The following is a 23,424-nucleotide window of genomic DNA, read 5'->3' as shown; positions in this document are numbered from 1 at the left end:
AACTACCCAGACATCTGTTGGGAAAATAATACTGCAGGGCACAGATTATCCAACAACTTCTTGGAATGCATTGGAGACAATTTTTTATTTCAGAAGGTAGAGAAAGCAACTAGGGGAGAGGCTGTTCTAGATTTGATTTTGACAAATAGGGAGGAACTGGTTGAGAATTTGAAAGTGGAAGGCAGCTTGGGTGAAAGTGATCATTAAATGATAGAGTTCATGATTCTAAGAAAAGGCAAGAGGGAAAACACCACAATCAAGACAATGAATTTTAAGAAGGCAAACTTTACCAATCTCAGGTTGTTGGTAGTTAAGATCCCATGGGAAGCAAGTTTCATGAGGAAAACAGGTCATATTACAAAGGATGAATATAAACAAACAACACAAGCATGAGACAAAATTAGAAAGGCACAAAATGAGATTAAACTAGCTAAAGACATAAATAGTAACAAGAAATCACTCTACAAATACATTAGAAGCAAGAGAAAGAGCAAGGGCAGGGTATGCCCATTACTTAATGAGGGGGGAAAGACAATAACAGAAAATGTGGAAATAGCAGAAGTTCTAGATGCATTTTTTGTTTCAATTTTCACCAAAAAGGTTAGTAGTGATTGGACGTCTAACAGAGTGGAAGACAGTAAAAATGAGGTAGGATCTGAGGCTAAAACAGGGAAAGAACAAGTTAAAAATTATTTAGACAAATTAGATGTTTTCAAGTCACGGGGTCCGGTGAAATACATCCTAGAACACTCAAGGAGCTGGCTGAGGAGATGTCTGAGCCATTAGCAATTATCTTTGAAAACTCATTGAAGACAGGAGAGATTCTAAAGGAGTGGAAGAGAGCAAATATAGTGCCAATCTATACAAAGGGGAATGAAGACAACCTGGGGGATTACAGACCAGCCAGTTTAACTTCAGTACCTGGAAAGATAATGGAGCAAATAATCACGCAGTTTGCAAACACCCAGAAGATAATAAGTAAATAAGTAACAGTCAGCATATATTTCTCAAGAACAAATTGCGTCAAACCAAACTAATAGCTTTCTTTGACAGGGTAATAAGCCATGTGGATGGGAGGAAGCAGTAGATGTGGTATTTCTTGACTTTAGTAAGGGTTTTGTTACTGTCTCGCACAACATTCTCATAAACTAGGGAAATGCAACCTAGATAGAGCTACTATGAGGTTGGTGCATAACTGGTTGGAAAACCATTCTGAGAGAGTAGTATCAGTAGTTCACAATCAAGCTGTAAGGCCATATCAAGTGGGATCCCACAGCGATTGGTCCTGGGTCCAGTTCTGTTCAATATCTTGAAAAATGATTTTGATAATGGCATGGAGAGTATATTTATAAAGGTTGCAGATGATACCAAACTGAGAGGGGTTGCAAGTGCTTTGGAGGATAGGATTAAAATACAAAACGATCTGGATAAACTGGAGAAATGGTCTGAAGCAAATAGGATGAAATTCAATAAGGACAAATGCAAAGTACTCCACTTAGGAAGAAACAATCAGTTGCACACATACAAAATGGGAAATGACTGCCTAGGAGGAATACTGCGGAACAGAATCTGGGGTCATAGTGGATCACAAGCTAAATATGAGTCATCAGTGTAACACTGTTACAAAAAAAGCAAACATCATTCTGGGATGTATTAGCAGGAGTGTTGTAATCAAGACACAAGAAATAATTCTTCTGCTCTACTCTGCACTGATTAGGCATCAACTGGAGTATTGTATCCAGTTCTGGTGCCACATTTCAGGAAAGATGTGGGCAAATTGGAGACAGTCCAGAAAAGAGCAACAAAAATGATTAAAGCTCTAGAAAACATGACCTATGAGGAAAGATAGAAAACACTGGATTTGTTTAGTCTATAGAAGACTGAGGGGGGACTTGATAAGTTTTCAAGTACGTAAATGGTTGTTACAAGGAGGAGTGAGAAAAATTGTTCTTGCTATCCTTGGAGTTCAGGACAAGAAGCAATGGGCTTAAATTGCAGCAAGGGGGATTTAGGTTGGACATTAAGAAAAGCTTCCTAAATGTGAGGGTAATGAAGAACTGGAACAAATTGCCAATGGAGATTGTGGAATCTCCATCATGGTAGGTTTTTAAGAACAGGTTAGACAAACACTTGTCAGCAATGGTCTAGCTCAGGGGTTGGCAACATTGGCACACGGCTCGCCAGGGTAAGCACCCTGGCGGGCCGGCCAGTTTTATTTACCTGCTGACGCGGCAGATTCGGCCGATCGCGGCCCCCACTGGCCATGGTTCACCGTCCCGGGCCAATGGGGGCGGCGAGAAGCCACGGCCAGCACATCGCTCGCCCGCACCGCTTCTCGCCACCCCCAGTGGCCCGGGACGGCGAACCGCGGCCAGTGGGGGCTGCGATCGGCCGAACCTGCCGCATCAGCAGGTAAATAAAACTGGCCCGGCCCGCCAGGGTGCTTACCCTGGTGAGCCATGTGCCAACGTTGCCGACCCCTGGTCTAGCTATTACCTTGCCTTGCTATAGCCTTGAGTTCAAGGGACTGGACTAGATGACCTATTAAGGTCCCTTCCAGTTCTGCACTTCTACGATTCTGTAAACAGAGTCAGACACTTCCATCTAAGGATCTCACAACACATTATAAAGGTGGGTAAAAAGTCTTATCCCCATTTTACAAATCAGAAAAATGAGGTGCAGAGAGATTAAGAGTTTACAAATCAAATCAGCAGCAGATCTGGGAATACAATCTTGAATAAGGTGTGAGTACCTGGATAGAACAGAACTCAGGTCTCCTGACTCCCAGCCTGTACACTGATACCACATTACTTCCTGGAGTAGTGCTAGTGCTAAAAAAGCAACAAAACAACAAAACCCACATAAAACAAAACAAAACAGATACATAGCTTTTGGCTGCATATGTCACTAGGAATAAAATTTTCAAAAGCATCTAAGTCACATTTTCAAAAGTGATTTATGCGTTTAGGATCCTAAGTCTCATGGAAAGTCAATGAAATGTAGGGTCCTAAGTGCTTAAATCTCTTTTGAAAATTGGGCTTTGGAGCTTAAATCACTTAGGTGGGTCTAAAAAATGTGTTCCTTATAATGAATACAAATAATCTGGCACCACCACATCCCTTGATTATCATAAAATTGCAGGAGAATTTCAACCAATCAGAAACCTTAGAAAAATCAAAAACTGTATCCATGTATCCGACTGCATCACTTTGTTTCTGCACTTTCCACTCCCTCAAACAATATCTCACTTTTTAAGAACATCCCTTGCTCGGTTATTTATTCATAATCATGTCCTACATGCAATAGGTCCCACAAAAACCAGATGTTGAGGCACACCATGTCCAGACCTCATTAGGGAAGGATGAATAATGACTTTGTAGTAAATTGGCAATAAAAATATGATGAGATAGATTAAACCCAATCTCTTCTCTTGGACTATTAATCAGTCTCAAAAGTTATCCCCTTACCATGCACCTGTTTGCTTTATTGCTGATATACAGTATGTATCTATTTCCCAATAATGACCCAGAAGATATTACAAGAATTAACACTTCCCTGGCTTAATTTATTGCTTCAAGAATAATCATAATGTGGTATTGCTAGGGGAATTTTTTTCCAGGCCATATATACAATTCAATGCAAGCCATTATATTAATTCAACGTTAACTTTGAGATTTAAGTGCACAAAAGCCAGAAAACTCAATTTTAAGGATTGCCTGGCAACCATCTCTCTGCCCTCTAGAGTTTATGCATTTTGCTTCCATCTTTCATTACACGATTACTTGTGAGTTATGTATACTCTCTGGCAAATGCTTCAAGAGAAGGCCGCCTAAAACTCTTTCTGAATTGGGCCACGGCGAGCTAGTCAATGGGTCGTAAGCACGTGCTTTGTTAAATCACACCCTAATGGCTCATATCCAGTAACTGAATATTGACCTCCTCTTTAAAGGTTCCAGCCACAAGAAGGAAGAGATTGTTTTATAGTCACTCTTTCCAGCCCTTGTTCCTGTAAGCCACTGTGGTGGCTACCATATTGTAATTGATTCAGCCCAGGATATGCTTATGTACTTGCTAAGCATTTATTTTTGTTTGTTTTGCTTGTCAGCAATACAGTTCTATGAGCGGTAGAATAGATGACAAGGTTAAGATGCACCATTATGTTTGGACAAACGTATTGTGTATTGCTCACTAAGAATTAACGTTCTGAGCTCTACAGAGAGAATATGAAGGTACTGATTAGGCCTCTGTCAAGTATCAACTCTGTTGTCTTTCACTTTCCTCTCTCCCTTCCATCCACAAAACAATAAACATGTTTCTCTGGAACTACCATCCTATTTTTATCCACTGATCAAATTCAAGTTTTCCCTGCCCTCTGTCTCACAGTGTCCACGTAGAACAAACTCCTAGAGCAAGAGGCTAGTTCAGCATCTGTGCCCATTGGAACCCTTGGCTTTTCTGCTAAGACTGCTAACAAGGGTGCCACTTCACATCACTTGGTGCAGTGGCCTTTGCAGAGTAAACTCTTGTCCCGTAGGAAACACACTAAGGCCACTTATGTCATTTTGCAAAGACCACTGAACCACTGCAATGAACTAGTCATAATGATTTGGATTGAAGGTGAACCAGTGACCTACTGTAGAGGTGAATGCTCTGCATCCTAATACTGAGCTATCAAGTTCCCCCCATTATGTATTGTTTAACTGATTTTTTCTGATGGCCAAGGCTGAGAACATCTCTCATTCATGAGAGGTTTAATAGTGTGTACGTTTTTGTTGCAGTGCTGTTAGTAAATGACTGCAATTAATACCATTGTTAAAAATATCTTTAAAATACATGGCTGAATGTTTAATTTATGTGAACGTGAGGGACGAGTTCACTGGCTTCAGCGGACAGATGTTGGGCAGTTGCTATGCAAACTTCCCCCACCTCAGCTCTGCCAACACATAGGCCAGCATATATGTTACACTGCAGTCCTGAGACTCTCTAGAAAAGAGACTGCCAAGCATGCCGGACCAGTAGTGGTTTTGTTATTGGCACGAACAGGAGCTAGAGCAGCCCTACTTATGCTTGGCAGAGAGATCCCAATGGGAGCATTGGATAAGTGATCCAATATGAGTGTTAATCTGAGTTACAGTGTTATGTATGAGCTGCGTGTGTTCTCCTTATGCATCTCTGTGAAAATGGGCCACTTTGTTCCTAAAGTTTGACAAGCCCTAATATATTGTTTGTTTTGCTGCTAATTTGCTGCTTCTCCCTCTGGGCTATTCCAAGTTGAAATCTTTGCAGAAGAGCATCACAACAGCAATGCAAAGCTCTGAGCGACGAGATTATATTGGAGCATGAATTCAACTTTTCTCAGCAGGAATTGAGCATTCGGCAGAAGTCAGGTAATATATCTCGTTTGGAAGAGGGGAGGCACTAGCAGTTTTCAGTGCTTTTGTTGGATAACAGAGAGCTGGCTGCACGGAGTGAATGTGACAACTTGAGTAGTCTGAAGAATTTCAGAGCACAGCAGCAATTATACGTGAAGATACATGCACTGACAATTTGCAGTGGTTTCATATCCACGTGCAAGTCAACATAGCTTTTATACATTTAAATATGCCAGGGGAACTGTCTGTTCAGAGGAAAAAATCTACAAAGTTAAAATGGTTAGCAGAGTGTAGCAAGTCCCAAGTATACAGGACATGTCATGATACTGCATTATCTGCTGACTGAAATAACTTGGGAATTGAAGCATGTCACCCTAATCACACCTGCAGCAGCATCTCAGGTGCATATGTGTATGTTAAACGGAGATAACACATGTGCAAGTTTGTGAAAATGGAGACAAGCTGCAGGTACAACTCTTAAATGTGCAGGTCAAGGCAGGTGGCATGGTTTGGGTATTATAGTATCATGACATATCCCATGCACAGAATAAGTGTGGTAGTACTGCACGAGGACCTGCTACCCAGTCAACTTTGTGGATTTCTTCCTCTGAATAGACAATTCCCATCAAAGGTTTTATAGGTTTTAAAAGCTTTGGGGTTTGTTTGTAGAGGCAAGTTGCCAGTCTTCAATATGCCTTTCCAAACAAACCCTCGGCTCAGCAATCAGATGTGGGAATGAACAGTAAACTCAGAGCGACAAACACGGTTAGTGTGGGCAGGCTCTCGGGAATTGCACAAGTCAAAGGCCCTGGGATCCTGCAGGACAACCACACTTCTAGTGTACTGGTATAGTAGTAAGTGTCTCACGTCAAAGCCTGTGGCATTGTATGGCAGATATCGCCACAGAGGCTTGGAACTTAACTTTTGCCATCACTCTAACATCACTACCACTATTTTTTCCTTGCTCAGTGGGTCAGTCCCTGAACCCTATGCACAATGTTACTAACAGCAGGTATGCTGGGGAAATTCAGCGGGATGAAGGAATCCTTCCTCTTAGGGTACACTGACCTGTGGTTCACACTACAGCCTCACAACTGGTGTAGTCCTTGTGGCTGTTGTGTTCCCTCTCACAAGAGGAGTCAACTAGTGGGTCTGGATTGTTGTAGATCCATTGTCTCCACCCCAAAGTCCTTTGCACTGGAGCAGAGGGGGCCTGAGAGAACAAGTCTATGGCATACACAGGTTGATGAGCCCTTGGCTGGGCTCATTGTATCCTTCCCTTTGTCCTGCACACAAGAATAACTCTGTATTCAGCACCGTCAGAGAAGGCAGATTTTATCCTTGTGGAAGCTACGAAACAGCAGATGCTGTTGCCTACAATTAGGCAAATAAGTTCTTGTGCAATTTCTAGACCATGGCCATACAAAGAGCTTTTACTGTATGGGTGAAAGGGAGGTTCCAAAAACCGGTATCTGGTTTCTGCACAGATTTCAGCACTCCCCAGAAGTTCACCTCTATGCCAGCTAGCCCTCGCAAAATCAGCCAGGGAACCCAAAGACCCACTCCCATAGGCAAAAACGTCCACAGACAGATGAAAGCTACACACAGAAAGGTTTCTCTTCCACCAAAAGTGACCTTCACTGATAGAGTCTGGTGTCTTACTAACATCCTGCTGAGTTCCTGGCTAACACTTTACAGAGCCATCCACAAAAATGAATTAAAAACTAGCTAGCAGTATTACAGCAGGAGCAAATCATAAATTGAACACCACAGAGAAATTTTCCACACTTTTCTCTCACTCTGCGGTAGGGAAATTATTCTCTAGGGAAGGCAGTTTTTGATCAACTTTACTTGTCATAACACAGAAGCAAATAACACAGTACTTTGCATCATTGCTGATGCTTTGGATGTGTCACCTTTATACATGCAGAGATTGTATATTCTTAGTGTGAATCTATTCGGATTTTGGGAGCAGCAGATTTATTTGCAAACACTGCCATTATCTCCCTGGTGATGCTGACAACAATTTTTAGTTTTTGCACTGATCTCTATGATTAGAAATTCACTTCTACTATAAATTAGCTGCTTGGAAGGACACCCTGCAACAGGTTTCTTCAGGGTATCATTCCTACCTTCTGCATGCCATTTTCCAAAGGAATTAGAATGCCTATCACATCTACCTACCCATAGCGCTTTTCCATAGAATTACCATGATGAAATGAGCTATTGACAGGGGTGGGTGGGTGATGAGAGGAAACAGTAGGGACAGGAGAGGTTGTTATCTTCAGATCAAACTATTGCACAGTGAAGATGTGTCAGCAAAGTCTCAAATTTCACAGGTTAGAAATATAGATGTGCAATATATGTACATTACTGTCTGTTCTAATAGTTTGCACACTGATAAATTAGGCAGCAACACCAAAGCTGTGCTGGGGTGGAGGTGGGGGTAGATAAATTGGACCATTTCACCATCTGTGATTTTAGCCCACACCACTTGTTTTCACTACATGATAAATGCACGTTACATACTGTACATGTGTAAACTAATGGTTAAGGCTAACACATGTCCTCTTTTGCAGAAAGCCAGGAGAGGTCTGCAGTGAGGCTGGAAACTCTGCAATCTCAAGTCCAGAGTTTTCATCAGGTCAGCCTTTGGACGGCGGATGGTGGAGGAGGAGCTGCATTTGCTCTGCTGCATAGCAGACAGGAGATAGAGACCTCTAGCCCGAGGGATGCTCTGGGATCCATGGGAGAAACTAGCAGATGAGTGTATTCATGGATGGTTGGGGCATTCGCATTAAAGCTATTCTCAGTGCTAATCCTCAGGTCCCCTCTCTCTCTCATATGCTAGCAGGACACCCTGGTGACAGGATCAGATTTCTCTTACATGAAGCGATCCCTTTGGGTTGGAATTGGCCCTTCCACACCCCGCCACGTTTCCCAGAAACTAAGTAACCCCAAACATGCAGAGTGGTCATGAAATAGATTCTAGGATTGGAGGTGAGGCTGTGCTGACTGATCCCCCACCCTGGCCACAAAGTGTCGGTCAAAGGAGCGAGTTTCTGACTCCTTTTATCCTCTCCATAGCATAACGTGCAGGGATAATTTCACCCAAGGGCCAAGTTTTTTTTAAAAGTTCTCAAATTAGGACCTTACACCAATACTTAGGCAAAATAAGTGGTCTGATTTTGAAAATTGCTCAGCACCCAGCAGCTGCTGGTGAATTTGAGATTTTTTTTTTTTTTTTTTACTTCAGTGGGCTTTGGATCAGGCCCATATAGAGCTATACCTCTTCAAAAGCACTGTACAAACATTAGCTAATGATCCGTTTTCTCTAGGAATAGAACAGCGTTGGTCTGTAAGAACAGGACCCTACTGTGGGTAGGCTTGCAGAGGCAGTTCTACAGCTAGTGCTAACTGAAAAGGAAACCCAAGGGAAAGGGTGAAATCAGAAAAAAATAAAGTCTGTCTGAAGACATGACCATTGGGGGCCAGATCCTCCCCTGGTGTAAATGAGCATAGCTCCAGAGTTGCATAAAATTTTCAATAGATGAGAATCTGGCCCTTTATTTTCACTGACCTTGATTAATCTACATTTTGAACAGTCACTTGCATTATGCTACAGGTAAGCATTCTCCTTTTTTAAATGTGTGCCTGTCTTTTAGTCTATTCTGCACTAGAAAAAGCAGCAACATTTCAGCTAAGCCAGCAGCAGATAAAACTTCCAGCGTAACATTGCTAATAATGGATGTGATTTTCAAAAACTCCCAAGTGATTTAAGAGCACAAGTCCCATGAAAAGTCAATGGAACCTGAATTCCTGTGATTGAGCTGCTTTGAAAATCCTTCCCAAAGTGCTTCCCATATCTGCTGGAGGCTGCTTTCAATAGGCTATATCATCCATTGTAAGGACGTCTACATAAAATCGATGGTATGAGATATGGCCCAGGGTGTGCAAACAAACTTTTTTTTAACCCATCAAGACATTGATCTTCAAGCCTTTGTTTGCATTGTTCTGGAGAGACTGGACACATGTTACTAGTAGGACAAATACTGAACATCTGAACATCATTATATATTATATATGCGAGACAATGTTCATCTAAACCATAAAAGCCATGTAAGAAGACTTATCAATGTATTTTTCTTTTGCAAAATATTAATGTTTTTGTTGCCTAAGTCAAAAGTCTTGCCACTTGTATAATAATAAGCTTTGATAGATAGAGAGAATATCTGAAATATACAGAAGCTTATTCTGAAAAGCTCACTCATTTTACAGTATATGGAATGTAATTGTCCAGAAAGTGAAATATGTATAAAAATAGGTAAAATCCCCACAATATTGTACTGAATTATATATTCCTCCTGCCAGGAAGGTTACAGCACTCTACAGTATATGTATGAAATGTTTGTTCAGAAAGTTAAAAAACATTGTTACCTTGGTGAATGACACATTAATGTAGGAATGCATAATCAGAACTGATGCTCAATTCTGCTTAGCTGGTGCAAATCTACAGACAACCATCACCCACTTTTGTTCAAACAAAAATCAACCCCAAAGATTTGTTTGTTTGTTTTTTAAAAGGGGCCAAATTGAAATTTACAACCAATAATTCCTCTGGAAATACAAGTATTTTGTTTCATTTTCCAGTTTGTTTACTGACAGCAGTCACCCACCTTTTAAAATAATTATTGCCTGACATCAGATAGAGCTTTTACTGCTTGTCCACGACAAGGCAGTGAAATAAAAAGAATATCCAACTTTCCTCTCATTACCCAGTTCTGGGCTTGTGCTTTTTGGACTAGTCTTTGATCTGCAGCAGGCCTCATAGGCTTGTCTCCCGAAGGAACATAGTGCCAATGTTGTAGGAAACCTTTCTCACTCTGGCAGACGTAATGGAGGGCTTTGGCTGCTTCTGACCACTTGTGACCTCCAGGAAGTAACAGATCCCAGGGATTTCCTTTGGAAAGTTGTCTGGAAGCTCTTCACGGGACCGAGGGATAAAAGTAAAGTTTTCTTCCTTTTTCAAAAGCCTAGGGAAAAAACAAAGAGCCAATCGAAAATGTTCTGGCCTTTGGTGAAATGCATATTTGCAAATATGTTAGCTAAATGCAAAACTCTTAATATAATTTCCTAATGTCATTTTTACGTAAATGGTAAAAAGCTTTTGTGTACCAACAAGGATTCTAATAACCTAAACTAATTACTAATGTAATAAGCCATTTACATATAGAATACTTATATTAATGGGAAATTAGCAATTACTGGTAATGCTCAAGCAACTCCCTCACCCAACTTAGGAAGACAAAGAATCATCTCTCCAAAACTGTTATAAAGAATCAGCAACTTCTTTAACAATTATTAAGTTAAAGACTTTAAGAATTATTTAATTTTAAAGGACTGTTTTGAGAACTAAAAACATTTCTATAAATAATAGGAATGTTTGGACTTTTTGAAAACAGAATTTAATTTCCTGTTGAACTCTAACAAAATTGAAGGAATAGTTCAGAAAAGGGACTGAGTAAAGAGAAACTCTTAACTTTAAAAGGTTATCTGGAATGTTCCTGCCACAAGAATAACAGGCAATTAGAAATGTTGCATATTCTTTAAACAGATGACATAGTCAGGAGCTGAAGGTGCCAGCTAAGCCAACCCTAAAAGGCATGAAGCCAATGAAAGAGTGACAACAACCAACTTTGAATCTAAACAAAGCCAAAAGAGTTCAGTTTTCGTATAATTTCATGGAAAGAAAAAGGAAAAAAGAGTGCCGTGACCACTCCTCACACAGATACTCCTCACACTCCTCTGCTACCCTGTTTAAACAGCAAGCACTTCACAACTCATCCTATTTCTACAAGAAAGCTACTACACAGACAACAAGAACAGAGAAGGCTCAAGAAGAAACCAACCAAGGAAAAGCTCCCCAAAACTTCAACTTGGATTAGTGAGAGTGCTTACTTTGCCCATCTATAAACCAACAGGGTCCACCTTTTCCAAATGAAACTATTTTGCCCATCTATATCTAAGATTGGCTACAAAATAATTTGTGGGAATCAGATCTTGGTCTCAATTTACCAAGAGAAAAGTGCCCCATGAAAGGCTGGTCCATTCTTAAAGGTGTAATCTCTGCTAAAAGCACTCCCCAGAGAGGCATACAGAGGAGATTGTAACAGAAGTAACAAGTTTATCATTTGTGTTGTTTTCTTTAATTTTTCTTCCCTTTCTTTAATAATAAAATAGTCATGGTAAATAATAGCTTATTTTACTAGGTCTCAATCATAGGGTCTGCTAAGGTATGTAAAAGTAAACCTGTGACTACAATAGCGGAAGTCACACCATTGAGCTGGCAATAAAAGAAACAATTAGTAAGAGCTGGCCTATCATTTCTTGTTTCTCTAAACTAAAGACTTTTAATATTTTTAAAAATCAAATTGCTTGGCTTCAAAGGAGCTAGACCGATTTACACCAGCTATGGATACGGCCAGCACATGCACTCTAAGAAAATCACTACTGGTGGATACTGTACTCAAAAGGAAGGCTAGATTCATAATGAATATTACCCATAGCACATAGCTTGGCTAGCTTTAATGCGAAGCAAGTTCAGTTTGGCAGAAATGCCCACTACAGATTGCACAGAGGCACTGTCCTGCTATCCAGAAATTCTGGGTGAAATTTGGAATGTACTGGAATCAGAAGTGCTATCAAGGTAGCTAGTCCTTTGCTTCGCTCATAGGCAAACTTTGCAGGCCAGACTATGTTATCCTTCACAAGTGGCTCCGATGATTTCATCGAGACCCCTCACAAAGCAAGATACCCTTACTTGTACTGAAGAGTATCAAAATCTGGTATTATACCATTAAAACCATCCAGCATAGTTGAGAGGAGCCTTACAAGTATAATCTATGCCAACTGGCTATAGTCACATAGAGACATTATGCCAGCATGGGCACACAGCAATAACCCAGTCACATCTACTTACTCCTGGGGGTATTCTGTGCAAAAAAAATTAAAATTCTGCACACTTTCTTTAAAATTCTGCAAATTTTATTGTCAAAACACTAAATAATCATGCCAGTTTCAATTATTTTGATAATTTATTTCAAAATTCCTGCCAGCAAGTATGTCTGTAACAATACAGACACACACAAAAATCCCCCCAGGATTAGAGAGTTAAAGAAACCGCTATGACAACCCAGTTCCTGCTTCTCTGCCCCCTCGTCCCCAAAGCCCAGCGAGGGGGCCAGACACTCACACCTGCTTCCCCACAGAGCCTAGCCATGGCCCCCCTCAACCCAGACACTCACACCCCTATCCCTACTCCACAGAGCCCAACTGTGGGCCCCCCCAGCCCAGACACTCACAGACCCTACCCTCCTAGAGCCCAGGGATCCAGAGGGAGGAACAGCCTGATGCCAGGTCCTGGGCTTGCACAGAGTTTCCTGCATACCACCGCCTCCTTACTCCAGGGTGTGCGGGTAACTGCAGCTGCTGGGAACCCTCCAGTTCCCTCCCTATTCTGCTCCCCCCGGCCTTGTCTTCTATATGTGAGCTGGGCTCTGCTGGGGCCAGCGGCCCATGATGGTGGACAACATCTCTGCAGCCCATTTCTGAGGGGGGAAAAGGAAATTCTGCACGCACATTAATTTCTGCAAAATTCTGCATTGCACAATGGTGCAGAATTCCCCCAGGAGTGATCTACTTTCCTGTAGCTATGGCCACTATGCCCCAGGCAAGAAGGGGCAATGGTACAGACCTGCCTATGCTGGCTTTTTGTCATCTGGGGATTCCTCCCATAGCACAGAAATACTCGGCTGGTCAGAACTGCAGGCCTTGTGGCCCCTTTGTCAAATGTCTTTCCTCAAATAAATTACTGATATAGAAGATATAGTCCCAGAAGAATAAAGAAGTCTAAACAAAGGCACTCTTCCCACCCCCCTGCCCTGAGACTGAGTGGGGACTGAGAGAGTAGTAGGTAACCCCGAGGAAGAATTTTAACAAGCACCACCATCACAACAGCTCAGATTTGTTCTATAAATCTTCTTCCTGTTGTTTTCAAGCTAACAAAAAGACAGTGAAGAAAGTGGAATTCAGTCTCTTGCAGGGTTTTGAAGAACCTTACATTGGAGTCATGGTGAATTCTTAGAAATCAGAAAGCAGTTTGTGCCCCTTTCCTTTCCAGGATATTTATTCTCTCTGAAAGCCTCATCCAAAGCCCACAGAAGTCAACTGAAGGAATCCCATTGGCTCCAAAGGGCTTTGGAACAGGTTCTATATTCCCTTCTCTTATTGTTACCAAAACTGAGTCAGGGGAAGATGCAAAAGAAATACTGCTCCCCGGTGAATTTTCCAGGCTTCCCAGCACATTCTCAAACTTTCCCCTTGTCCTAAAATCCCAGAATGTCTATTATCATGGCACACAGGCTGCCTCTTGTTTGGGTTTTGGCTGAAGAATGGATCTCTGCTCTAACTACTTCCTATGTGCATCTGAAGGCATTTTCCTTCCATTGCTTTAGAATCACGTTGGTTACAAATCTAATCATGTTTTTGTCTTCAGCCTCTGCTATGGTGCTTGTTATCCTGTGGTTTGAGTGTCATGATCTGTTTTCCAGGTCTTCAATTCTATGATCAAAAATACTGTAATCGTTTCTGAATTGCTTGAAATCCTGTGCTGGCCTCTACAGAGGAGACACTCTCCTTTAATCTCAGCAATGCTTGCAGTAAATGTTCCTAGCCTTAAATCTACAGGTTTAATAGAATGCAGGAACTTTTCTCTGGCCCACAGATTTCCAGCCCAGATTTCTGCAAGCAGCAGCAGCTGCTCTTGGAATATTCTCAGAATGAAATCTCCAGGCTCCCTCTGCTTAATCCTTGCTGAATTCTGTATATTCACTGAAAAGCACTTGGCTTTGTTGAAGTCAAGGGCTTCCTGCCTTGGAGTCATTTTAACTTTATGGGTGAATTGTTTAGTCCCAATGACCTTTCACTTGTGGTTTTAAATTAAAAAAAATGGTGCTTTTAAAAGATTGATGTAGGAATGAGCAGATTCGAGCTGAAGCTCGGTAAGGGAAGGCAGATTTTAATAAAATCATCACAGCTATTTCTTATCTCCTGCTGGGAGAAAATCAGTAGTGGTGTATCTTGCATCTTGTGTTGTCATTTAGGCCTTGATCTTTGCAATTTACTATGCTGTGTTTAACCTGGGTTAATGCACAGCCAGGTGCAGGACTGGGGCCTTACACCTGTGCAAAGTGGGTGAGAAATGTTACAATTTTGAGTGTCAGTGATGGCACAAGGTGCAAGGAAATGAATAATCAAGCTCCAGAAGTTATGAGCTTGTGCAAGTTGCTGGAAATTGCAAGTGGAAGGGTGGGGCAGTAGCAGGAAGATCAACCAATAGGAGGGCGTTAACAGGTGTAAGAATTAGCCCCACCAGTTTGAAACTCATTTTTTTTCTTTGAAGCTCAAAGAGATAAAACTAGACCCTCTAAGCTCTCCTGATCCCGAGGATAGACAGGGGCTGCACTGGTATCCAGCAGAAGTTAAAGGAGCCACAAAACTATCAATATTTAATACCAACTGGAACTGTCCCCTAGGGAATGTTCTACCAGCCCAGGATCACCAGAGCATGCTACATTTCAGCTCTGCCATATAAAACCCCCTGTGCCAAAGGGGAGGTGGGTGGATAAGGCCAGCTACATGGCTTTGCCCCATTTGAGAATTCAGGACTTCTCAGTCGCTTGGCTGAGACAGCTTTCAGGACCCTCTGTGCTGATGGAGGGGCACAAAAGTGACTTAACCAGAGTTGAAGATCTGGCCCATGGCCTCAGAATGCAACTATTTCCTTATTCCTTTACACTGTGTATGGCCTAAATCAGTGAGAAAAGAGTCATGCAGTGAACTGTTGCTTAGGTAAGACATTGCTTCAGGTTCTGAAAGTTAAGCCAAGAACTCCTCCTTTAATATACACACACGAAATAGAAAGTCAGAGGTAATGTTTGACCCATGGACCCCATCTCAGCTTGGGAAGCAAATAAGATACGAAGAGAGAATGAGTAGCAGGGATGACACTTTGGTGATGTCTGAAGAAATCAGCATGGCTGAAATGTGGTTCTAACTCCCTTTTTAATTTGGATTCTACAGTTGTGCTACTTTGTAGCCCACAGGTGTTAATATCATTCTAATAGTTTTGATACTAACCCCAGTTGGGCAAAGGAATCTGTTTTAGAACGTAAAAGTAGAATAAGTGGCATAAAATGCGATTTAAAAAGATTTTCACTAGAGTGTGGTGCAGAAGAGGATTTCCTGCCACTGTGTCTTGGGAGTTGGAATTTTATCCAAATAAAAGCTTTATGACTTATGAGGAGGAGCTGAGGGATTGTTTAGTCAGCAGAAGAGAAGAATGAGGGGGATTTGATAGCTGCTTTCAACTACCTGAAAGGGGATTCCAAAGAGGATGGAGCTCAGCTGTTCTCAGAGGTAGCAGATGACAGAACAAGGAGTAATGGTCTCAAGTTGAAGTGGGGGAGGTTTACGTTGGATATTAGGAAAAACTTTTTCACTAGGAGGGTAGTGAAGCACTGGAATGGGTTACCTAGGGAGGTGGTGGAATCTCCTTCCTTAGAGGTTTTTAAGGTCAGGCTTGACAAAGCCCTGGCTGGGATGATTTAGTTGGGGATTGGTCCTGCTTTGAGAAGGGGGTTGGACTAGATGACCTCCTGAGGTCCCTTCCAACCCTGATATTCTATGAAAGGCCATTTGGACAATCTCCAAAAGCAAGAGGCTAATAAAAAATAGGTCACATAATATAGGACTGTGCAGTATATCAAGAGTCATAGTAGTGGATAAATTACCGAATAGCTGCATGGGGATTAGGTGGTCAGTCAACAGTCACCCTGGCACTACTAATATCCACTGAGCGTTTACTGATTCCAAGTCACAGTGCTGGCTCTGTGAGTCTGATAGCACAAGCCATTCCTTCAGTTGGAAGCTTAAATTCTACATAAAGCTATTCTAGCCCCAGCGTGTGTCATACTGATGGGGATGAGGTTGATGTACAACCTCAGTGCCTCAGCAACATCTATTTACCAACTCTTCTGAAAATACTCAAATGCACTTCTCCCTGCTCTCCCTTCTGTGGATTTCATTTTGGACCTTTTATTGTACAAGATGCTTTTACAGAAGGATTTTAATAGATGAAGATGCTGGGTGCCACTCAAGTATCTGGCTACATACAACACCCAAGTTGTTGTTTAGACCTGATCACACAAGTGCTCATGTGACTTGCTCAGGATTGGTCCCTAATTCAGCTTGGTCCCTTTGTTGATGTTTGGGGGCTGGGGGCAGAATTCCTCAAATATTCATTCATAATGTAATATCTTTGGCAGTTTCTTCTCCTAATCTGAAATTCTCCTGAGCCGTTTAAATTCTTCCAAAAAAAGCAGCTGTCACTAAACTACTAGAAGCATTGCTGCCATTGCCCAGAAATACACTGTGTTTGGGAATACATTATTCTGCTTGGGAACATTTTTTTCTAAATTTAGCTTCCCCAATTTTATTTAAAGGCATCAGCATGAAAACAGAAACAGGAAGCATTTGAAAGACTGGGTGTTTCTGGGTGGGGTCAACTCAGACAGGGCTTTAGGGAAACCCTTAAATCAGAGGTGGGCAAACGTTTTGGCCTGAGGGCCACATCTGGGTATGGAAATTGTATGGTGGGCCATGAATGCTCAAAAAATTGGGGATTGGGGTGCGGGGGGGGTGAGGACACCAGCTGGGGGTGCGGGCTCTGGGGTGAGGCCAGAAATGAGGAGTTCATGGTACGGGAGGGGGCAAGGATGTATGAATGGGGGTGAGGGCTCCAGCTGGGGGTGCAGGCTCTGGGGTGCAGGAGGGGTTGGGACCGAGGGGTTCAGCGGACGGGATGGGGATCAGGGATGGGGCAGGGGATTGGGGTGCAGAAAGGGGTTGGGGTGCAGGCTCTGGGCGGCGCTTACCTCAAACAGCTCCCAGAAGCAGCGGCATGTCTCCCCTCCAGCTCCTACACAGAGTCGCAGCCAGGTGGCTCTGTATGCTGCCCCATCCGCAGGCGCTGCCCCTGCAGCTCCCATTGGCTGCAGTTGCCAGCCAATGGGAGCTGTGGGAGCCACAGCATACGCAGAGCTGGACAAGCACCTCGGCTGGTGTTTGAGGCCCTGATTAAAATGTCTGAAGGTCCGGATGCGGCCCCTGGGCCGTAGTTTGCCCACCCCTGCCTTAAATGCATCTTCCTTGAAGCTTTTCTAAATATCCATTTTCTTAAACAGTAGGTGGAGCCATAGTGGAGAGTAACAAGATTTCAAAGGCTATTTGGCAGGAAATTTAGGTACATCTTCAGCTGTGAGTCCTTAAAGCCCCGTTAATGTGGTTTCATCTACAACTGTCTATTTGAAAGCAAATCTACTGCCACTATTTTTTTTCCAGTTAATTAGTGCAAGTATTTGTTGAGAGGCATGGTCTGGATAGCAGAGCACATGACTTTTGCTGTGACACTAACTCCTCCTGTGGTCTTGGGTAAGCAATTAGACCTTTCTGCCTCAGTTTTTCAGCCTCAACATTTGCTGCTTTCCATTAGTGTGTATAACATTCCGATTTAGAAATCAGATTGATAAAAAAATACAACTGCTGGTGAGTAATCCTTTTGAGTCTGCTTAATCTGCTTCACTCAGTAACTATTCCCCATGTTTAGATCTTCCTTCTGTAGGCAACCAGAGGGTTTCATTACTTGCCACAGAGTACCTGGATAATTACAATTCTATCAAAACTAGAGAAGACTGTGTAAAAATTTGGAGGGAGCTAACAAGGCTATATGGAGGGGGAGTAACATGACAGATCAAATTGATCTGGGGTAAAATGTTCAAAAGTACCCAAGGGCCAAATATTTAAAGATACTTAGACATCTAGTGATGCAGATAGCCACGCAATAGGAGTTTCAAAAATTCCTAGGTGCACAACTCCCACTAAAATCAATGGGAATTAGGTGCCTGGGGGGGTTTCAAAAGCCTGAGTCCTGAATGCGCAAAAAGGAGTTAGGTGTTACACCTAACTTTTAGGCACCTAGAAAAATTATTGAAATTCACATGGAGGGTAAAAACCTACTGCTGCAACCAGTTGCTCAATTAGTTCAATTGGTAGAGGTTTGCGCTGTGGATCTAGAAGACCCAACCTTAATTCTGGCATTTCCTAACTTTTGAGTGCTTGACTCTGAAACCTTAATAATGTTCTTTTAATGGGGCTTTTTTTGTATTTCATTAGCCAGATAAATAGATCATTCTGTAAATTGTATAGGATCAATATACACATGTATGTATACATGTACATATCCTGCTGCTAGCTGATGTGATTATAAATAAAGCTTCCTCTGTGAGCAGGCTGTCCTCAAACTGTCCACCCCTCGTTTCTTATGCCTTCCTCAGTAGCATCTGGTATTCGTCACTGACAGACAGGATACTGTACTACATGGATGACTGGTCTGATATGACATGGCAAGTCTCTTGTTCCAATATGAATTGAAGTGACAGATCATTACGGTACCCAGTCAGAAGTATTTCTAAAGTACAACTGATGAGGATGTTAATTTGCTTTTGTAATGTCCAGGATGGATCCATTTTGTCCAAAATTTTAGTGACTTTGGCTTCCTACTACAATTTGTATTTATTGTGGAAAGATTCTTTGGATTCGGAAGACTTATACTGAGCTAAGATATCTGGTTCTAATTCTTTTGACATTTTACCCTATGGTTTTGGCATTGATGCAATGGTCTTGGTATTTTTCCTTCTTGCAGCTCAATTGTAACATATTTCCAAAAGGGACAATGTCCTGTGTTTTGCTTTTGTTATAGGACATAATGTACATCACCTGGAGTGCAGTATAGCACCTGAGAAATGCCCACCTCTGGCTTCGCAATATTGCTATTTGTATTTCCCATTAATCTGGTGAGGAGGATCCTGTTGTGCCTATACACTGCAGCTCAGCAGCTAGTAGGTCTGCTGTCTGTTTTAGAGCGTTAGAAAAAAGTATAACAGCTTGGCAGTATCTCAGAACACTGTACATGCACCATCTTGAGGAACCGATAGATGTAAAACTAAAGAATACTGTAGAAGCGACCAGAAATAGCATTGATTAACCTGAAAAGCTCTTGAAAGAATCCTCAAAGTGCCTGATCATTCAGGAGAGAGAGCCTCGTGGTAAACCATTCTACAGAATTTAATAGAGATTAAATATATCAATAGAGTCCTACAGAAATGAATCTGGCTTCTGTTCAAATTCCTCTACAAGCCTATATAATTTAGGAGAGAAATATATCCTTTCCACACTTTCTTTAACTATTTATAGCATGGATTATTTTATATAAAATTCTATAAGATGGTTAAAAAGTCTATACAAATGATAAGATTTCTAATAAATTCTGCAGGCCTTTTCCATAATGGGTGTATATGCGTGTGTTGGGAAAAGCAGTGCAGAGGAAAGGAGGCGGCAAAAGGTAATTATTTTTAAATGCAGTAATCTGTGAAATAGGAATAAGGATGCTTACCCTCTTTTGTTAAATGCTTTGAGATCCCCAGAGGAAAGGCATTTTATGGTAATATAATTAGACAGGATAAAGGTAGGTATATTATAGTATTATGTAAACAAACAACACATTAAGGCTGTAAACAATAAATAAAAATGGAATTAATCTATTTTACATGCTGCAGAAGGGACCCATGAAACCACAGATTGTGTTTGCTTCCAGAGTATGGAAAACAGGGAGTTTTTATTCATCCACGCGAAATTAAGGAATGAGCCCAAACTAGACAGTTTATTGAAGGAACAGAGGACTGTGTTATTTTCCTTCAATACCTTTTCTAACCCTGATGTAGACAAACACTTGGGTCCTGTACTCCCTAAGCAATCCCTATTGATTACACTGGGAGGTTTGCTGGAGCTGTCCCAGTGTTTCCAATCAGGATCTATTGGTGATGGTCAGGGATTCAGATCAAAGTGGGGTCTTCAGCCCTTCAGAACATTTTGAAAGCCCTAACTGAGACAAAAGCGAGAGAACAAGATGTTTTGAGCAAAAATGAGCTTTTATCCCCAATAGATTCAAAGGCAACCTTTGTTAAGTCCCGCTGTCTTACAGCTTTGAGTTCTTTCCAGACAGGTGTAATTGGAGCAAGGCTGCCCAAGGTTCGTTGCTGTTGCTAGGCAACAGCAAATGTTATATTTATATTTTTAAACTCTGGTTCTTATACAGGCAGATTATGGACTCAAAAGGAAATATCTGAAGCCAATAAAGGCCTTTTAAAAATGTGACTATATTTTGGGAGCTGATGACTGTTTATATTATACAATGTTATATTATCATTTGGAAGCTGAAGAGTGTTAGACACATTGTCAGGACCTGACTGCTTCACAAGCACAAAAAAGTGGGGCAGAATCTCCGTAGCGGGGCACCGGAAGTTACAAATACCTAATGAGGAATGTCAGTAGTTTTAACTGATATAAAGATGAAAATCCAGTTCATTTTCATACCATTTTCTGTTTGTTTTTTTAAAGAACTACTTTTTTAAACAACAACAAAAATATTAGGTACATTCATCAACACAGCAATATAGCAAGAATGGAAGTATCTGATGTGATGTAATGTCAGCACTAAAGGTGTCTCCCGTTTTATGAATTGCACATGCAGATCCTATTAAACAGAAAGTTATTCACAACCATACGGGATTATTATTTTTATTGGTATTGCTGTATTAAATTCAAGTTCTTAGGGCCCTGCATAGTTCTGCCCCTTCCAACTTATCTGCCATCAATTCTTTTTGTATCGCTCACTGTCCCTTCGACTCTCAGTGATATTCCATTTGTTGACTTCTTCCAAACCATCATCTAATGTCCTCCACACTAACTGCTACGTGTGGAAAATCTTTCTTAAGTGAGCTATAGCTCACTCTTCTCTTTGAAATCCCTCTGGTAAACCCACTTCTTTTGAGAGGCCTAGAAGAAATTTGTTGAAAGCCTTCTACTGATTGTTTTTATCCAGTGAGCACACATTTGTTATTATTTTTTTCCTACATCATGCTGTGCACTATAGCCATCATGAGTAACCACCCTGGAGCTCACCCTGGAACTTTCTCCCCTTTCTCCTTTGGAAAATTTGGGCATATGTATATCATGTTCAAAACTATGAGGTTATCCCAGACACTATGAGGACATGGGGTGAAATCCTGGCCCCATTGAAGTGAATGAGAGTTTTGCCATTGGCTTCAATAGAGACAAAATGTCATCTCTGGATTCTCAGGCTTTACTTCAGTGTGCAAAACCCTAATTTGAGGAGTTGTTTTAAATGTCTACCGGGGGAAGGAGCCAAGATACATCTTTTCCAAGCAAGGCTGACCCTTTTAGAGGCTCAATGCACCCATCAAAATGGCAATGTATTGAGAAGTGTTAAACCAGCTATGAGCAAACTTCACCCCAGGACACCTTTAAGGAGAAGGACGACAGTCAAAGCTGAAAGAAAATTGACACTTTTCAACCAAGAAAACTGGATTCCTGGAAAGCTAGAATAGTGCTTATGGCCTATTTAATAACAAAACAATGGTAATAAAATGTCAAAGAGCTTTCAGATAATTTTTCTTCAGCTTTCTGAAATAAAGGGATAAAATCCCAACAACTCAGAGGACATTTTTCTGCTGTTTTCTGGTGGCCTGTTTATAGTGCTAGGAAGAAGCAGGTGAGGTCAGGTAAGCAGGCACACCAGACAGTTTGCAAAAGCACTACATGGATAAAGGAAGCTCTGAATTTAACTTTAAAACAACAGATTAAAGTTAGGACACTTGCAAATATCCTGAAAAAAGGCTCTTGGTATGAGTGAAGTGAAGAGCTGCACAGAGTGCTGCTGAATCCAATGAAAAGATAACCATGGGTTTTTAGATTCCAGCCCTACTTCCTTTTTGCACTGCCATAAAGAGAGTGCACAGGTATTGTAGGAGTAGCTTTTTCTCTTAAAAGATCAAGTGGTTTTCACATAAATACATTAAAATGGGTCTAACATCTTGTTCAGGTTTTCTAGATACGCATTTTTATCACTGAGCTTTGCATGTCTAATACTAATATGTTTATCAACAATTGGGTAGACAGAATAACAACTCTTAAGAAATAGCTCCACGTTTCCATCAGAGAAGTTATACTGAGGGCCAGAGTTTTATGCTAGTGTAAACTGGGCATATCTCCACTGGAATCAATCATTACCCTTTGCTATAATGATTTACATTAGTTGAGGATCTGGCCTTATGGCTTCAAAACTTTTGCTTCTTAAAATATGTAGTTTATTCCTTATTCCAGCCAGAAGAGTGGCATTACTAGGCAAGACAAGTTGTGAATAAATAGAACAAAAAATTAAATGAAACTTTAACTATGTCTGATTCAGAGGATAAAGCTTTCTTTATTCTCAATATTTAGGTGACAACTCTGAGGAAAAGACAGTTACTTTTTCCATAACTGGTGTTCTTCGAGATGTGTTGCTCATGTCCATTCCATATTAGGTGTGTGTGTGCTCGCCACATGCACCAGTTCCGGAAGTTTTTCCCTCAGCTGTATCCATAGGAGACCGGCTCTGGCGCCCCCTGGAGTGGGGCCTACATGGCGCAGTATAAGGGGTGCTGCCGACTCCCCCCGCCCTCAGTTCCTTCTTGCCGGAAACTCCGACAGTGGGGAAGGAGGGTGGGTTGTGGAATGGACATGAGCAACACATCTCAAAGAACACCAGTTACGGAAAAGGTAACTGTCATTTCTTCTTCGAGTGCTTGCTCATGTGCATTCCATATTAGGTGACTCCAAAGCAGTACCCATGGAGGTGGGTAGGAGTTCACGGACGTGTAGATTGCAACACAGCTCTGCTGAACCCAGTGTCATCTCTGGCCTGCTGAGTGATGGCATAATAAGCCATGAATGTGTGGACAAAGGACCACGTTGTGGCTCTACAGATGTCCTGGATAGGGATGTGCACCAGGAAGGCTGCCGAAGACGCCTGCACTCT

General features: G+C 41.6%; 1 protein-coding gene across 1 annotated transcript in view; it reads right to left on the bottom strand.

Annotated features, from left to right (window-relative positions):
* Positions 1–2,515: 2,515 nt before the first annotated feature.
* GUCY1A2 (guanylate cyclase 1 soluble subunit alpha 2) overlaps positions 2,516–23,424 on the bottom strand; it is a 276,684-nt gene continuing 255,775 nt past the window's right edge. The window contains exon 8 of the mRNA XM_054015549.1: positions 2,516–10,405. Coding sequence (XP_053871524.1) covers positions 10,198–10,405 — 208 coding nt within the window. The 3' untranslated portion in view covers positions 2,516–10,197. The remainder of the gene's footprint in view (positions 10,406–23,424) is intronic.

Source organism: Malaclemys terrapin, chromosome 1 (assembly GCF_027887155.1).
Source record: "Malaclemys terrapin pileata isolate rMalTer1 chromosome 1, rMalTer1.hap1, whole genome shotgun sequence".
Classification (NCBI taxonomy): Eukaryota; Metazoa; Chordata; order Testudines; family Emydidae; genus Malaclemys; species Malaclemys terrapin.
Note: the sequence above shows the minus strand (reverse complement) of the source record. Positions and strands in the feature narration are given on the sequence as shown.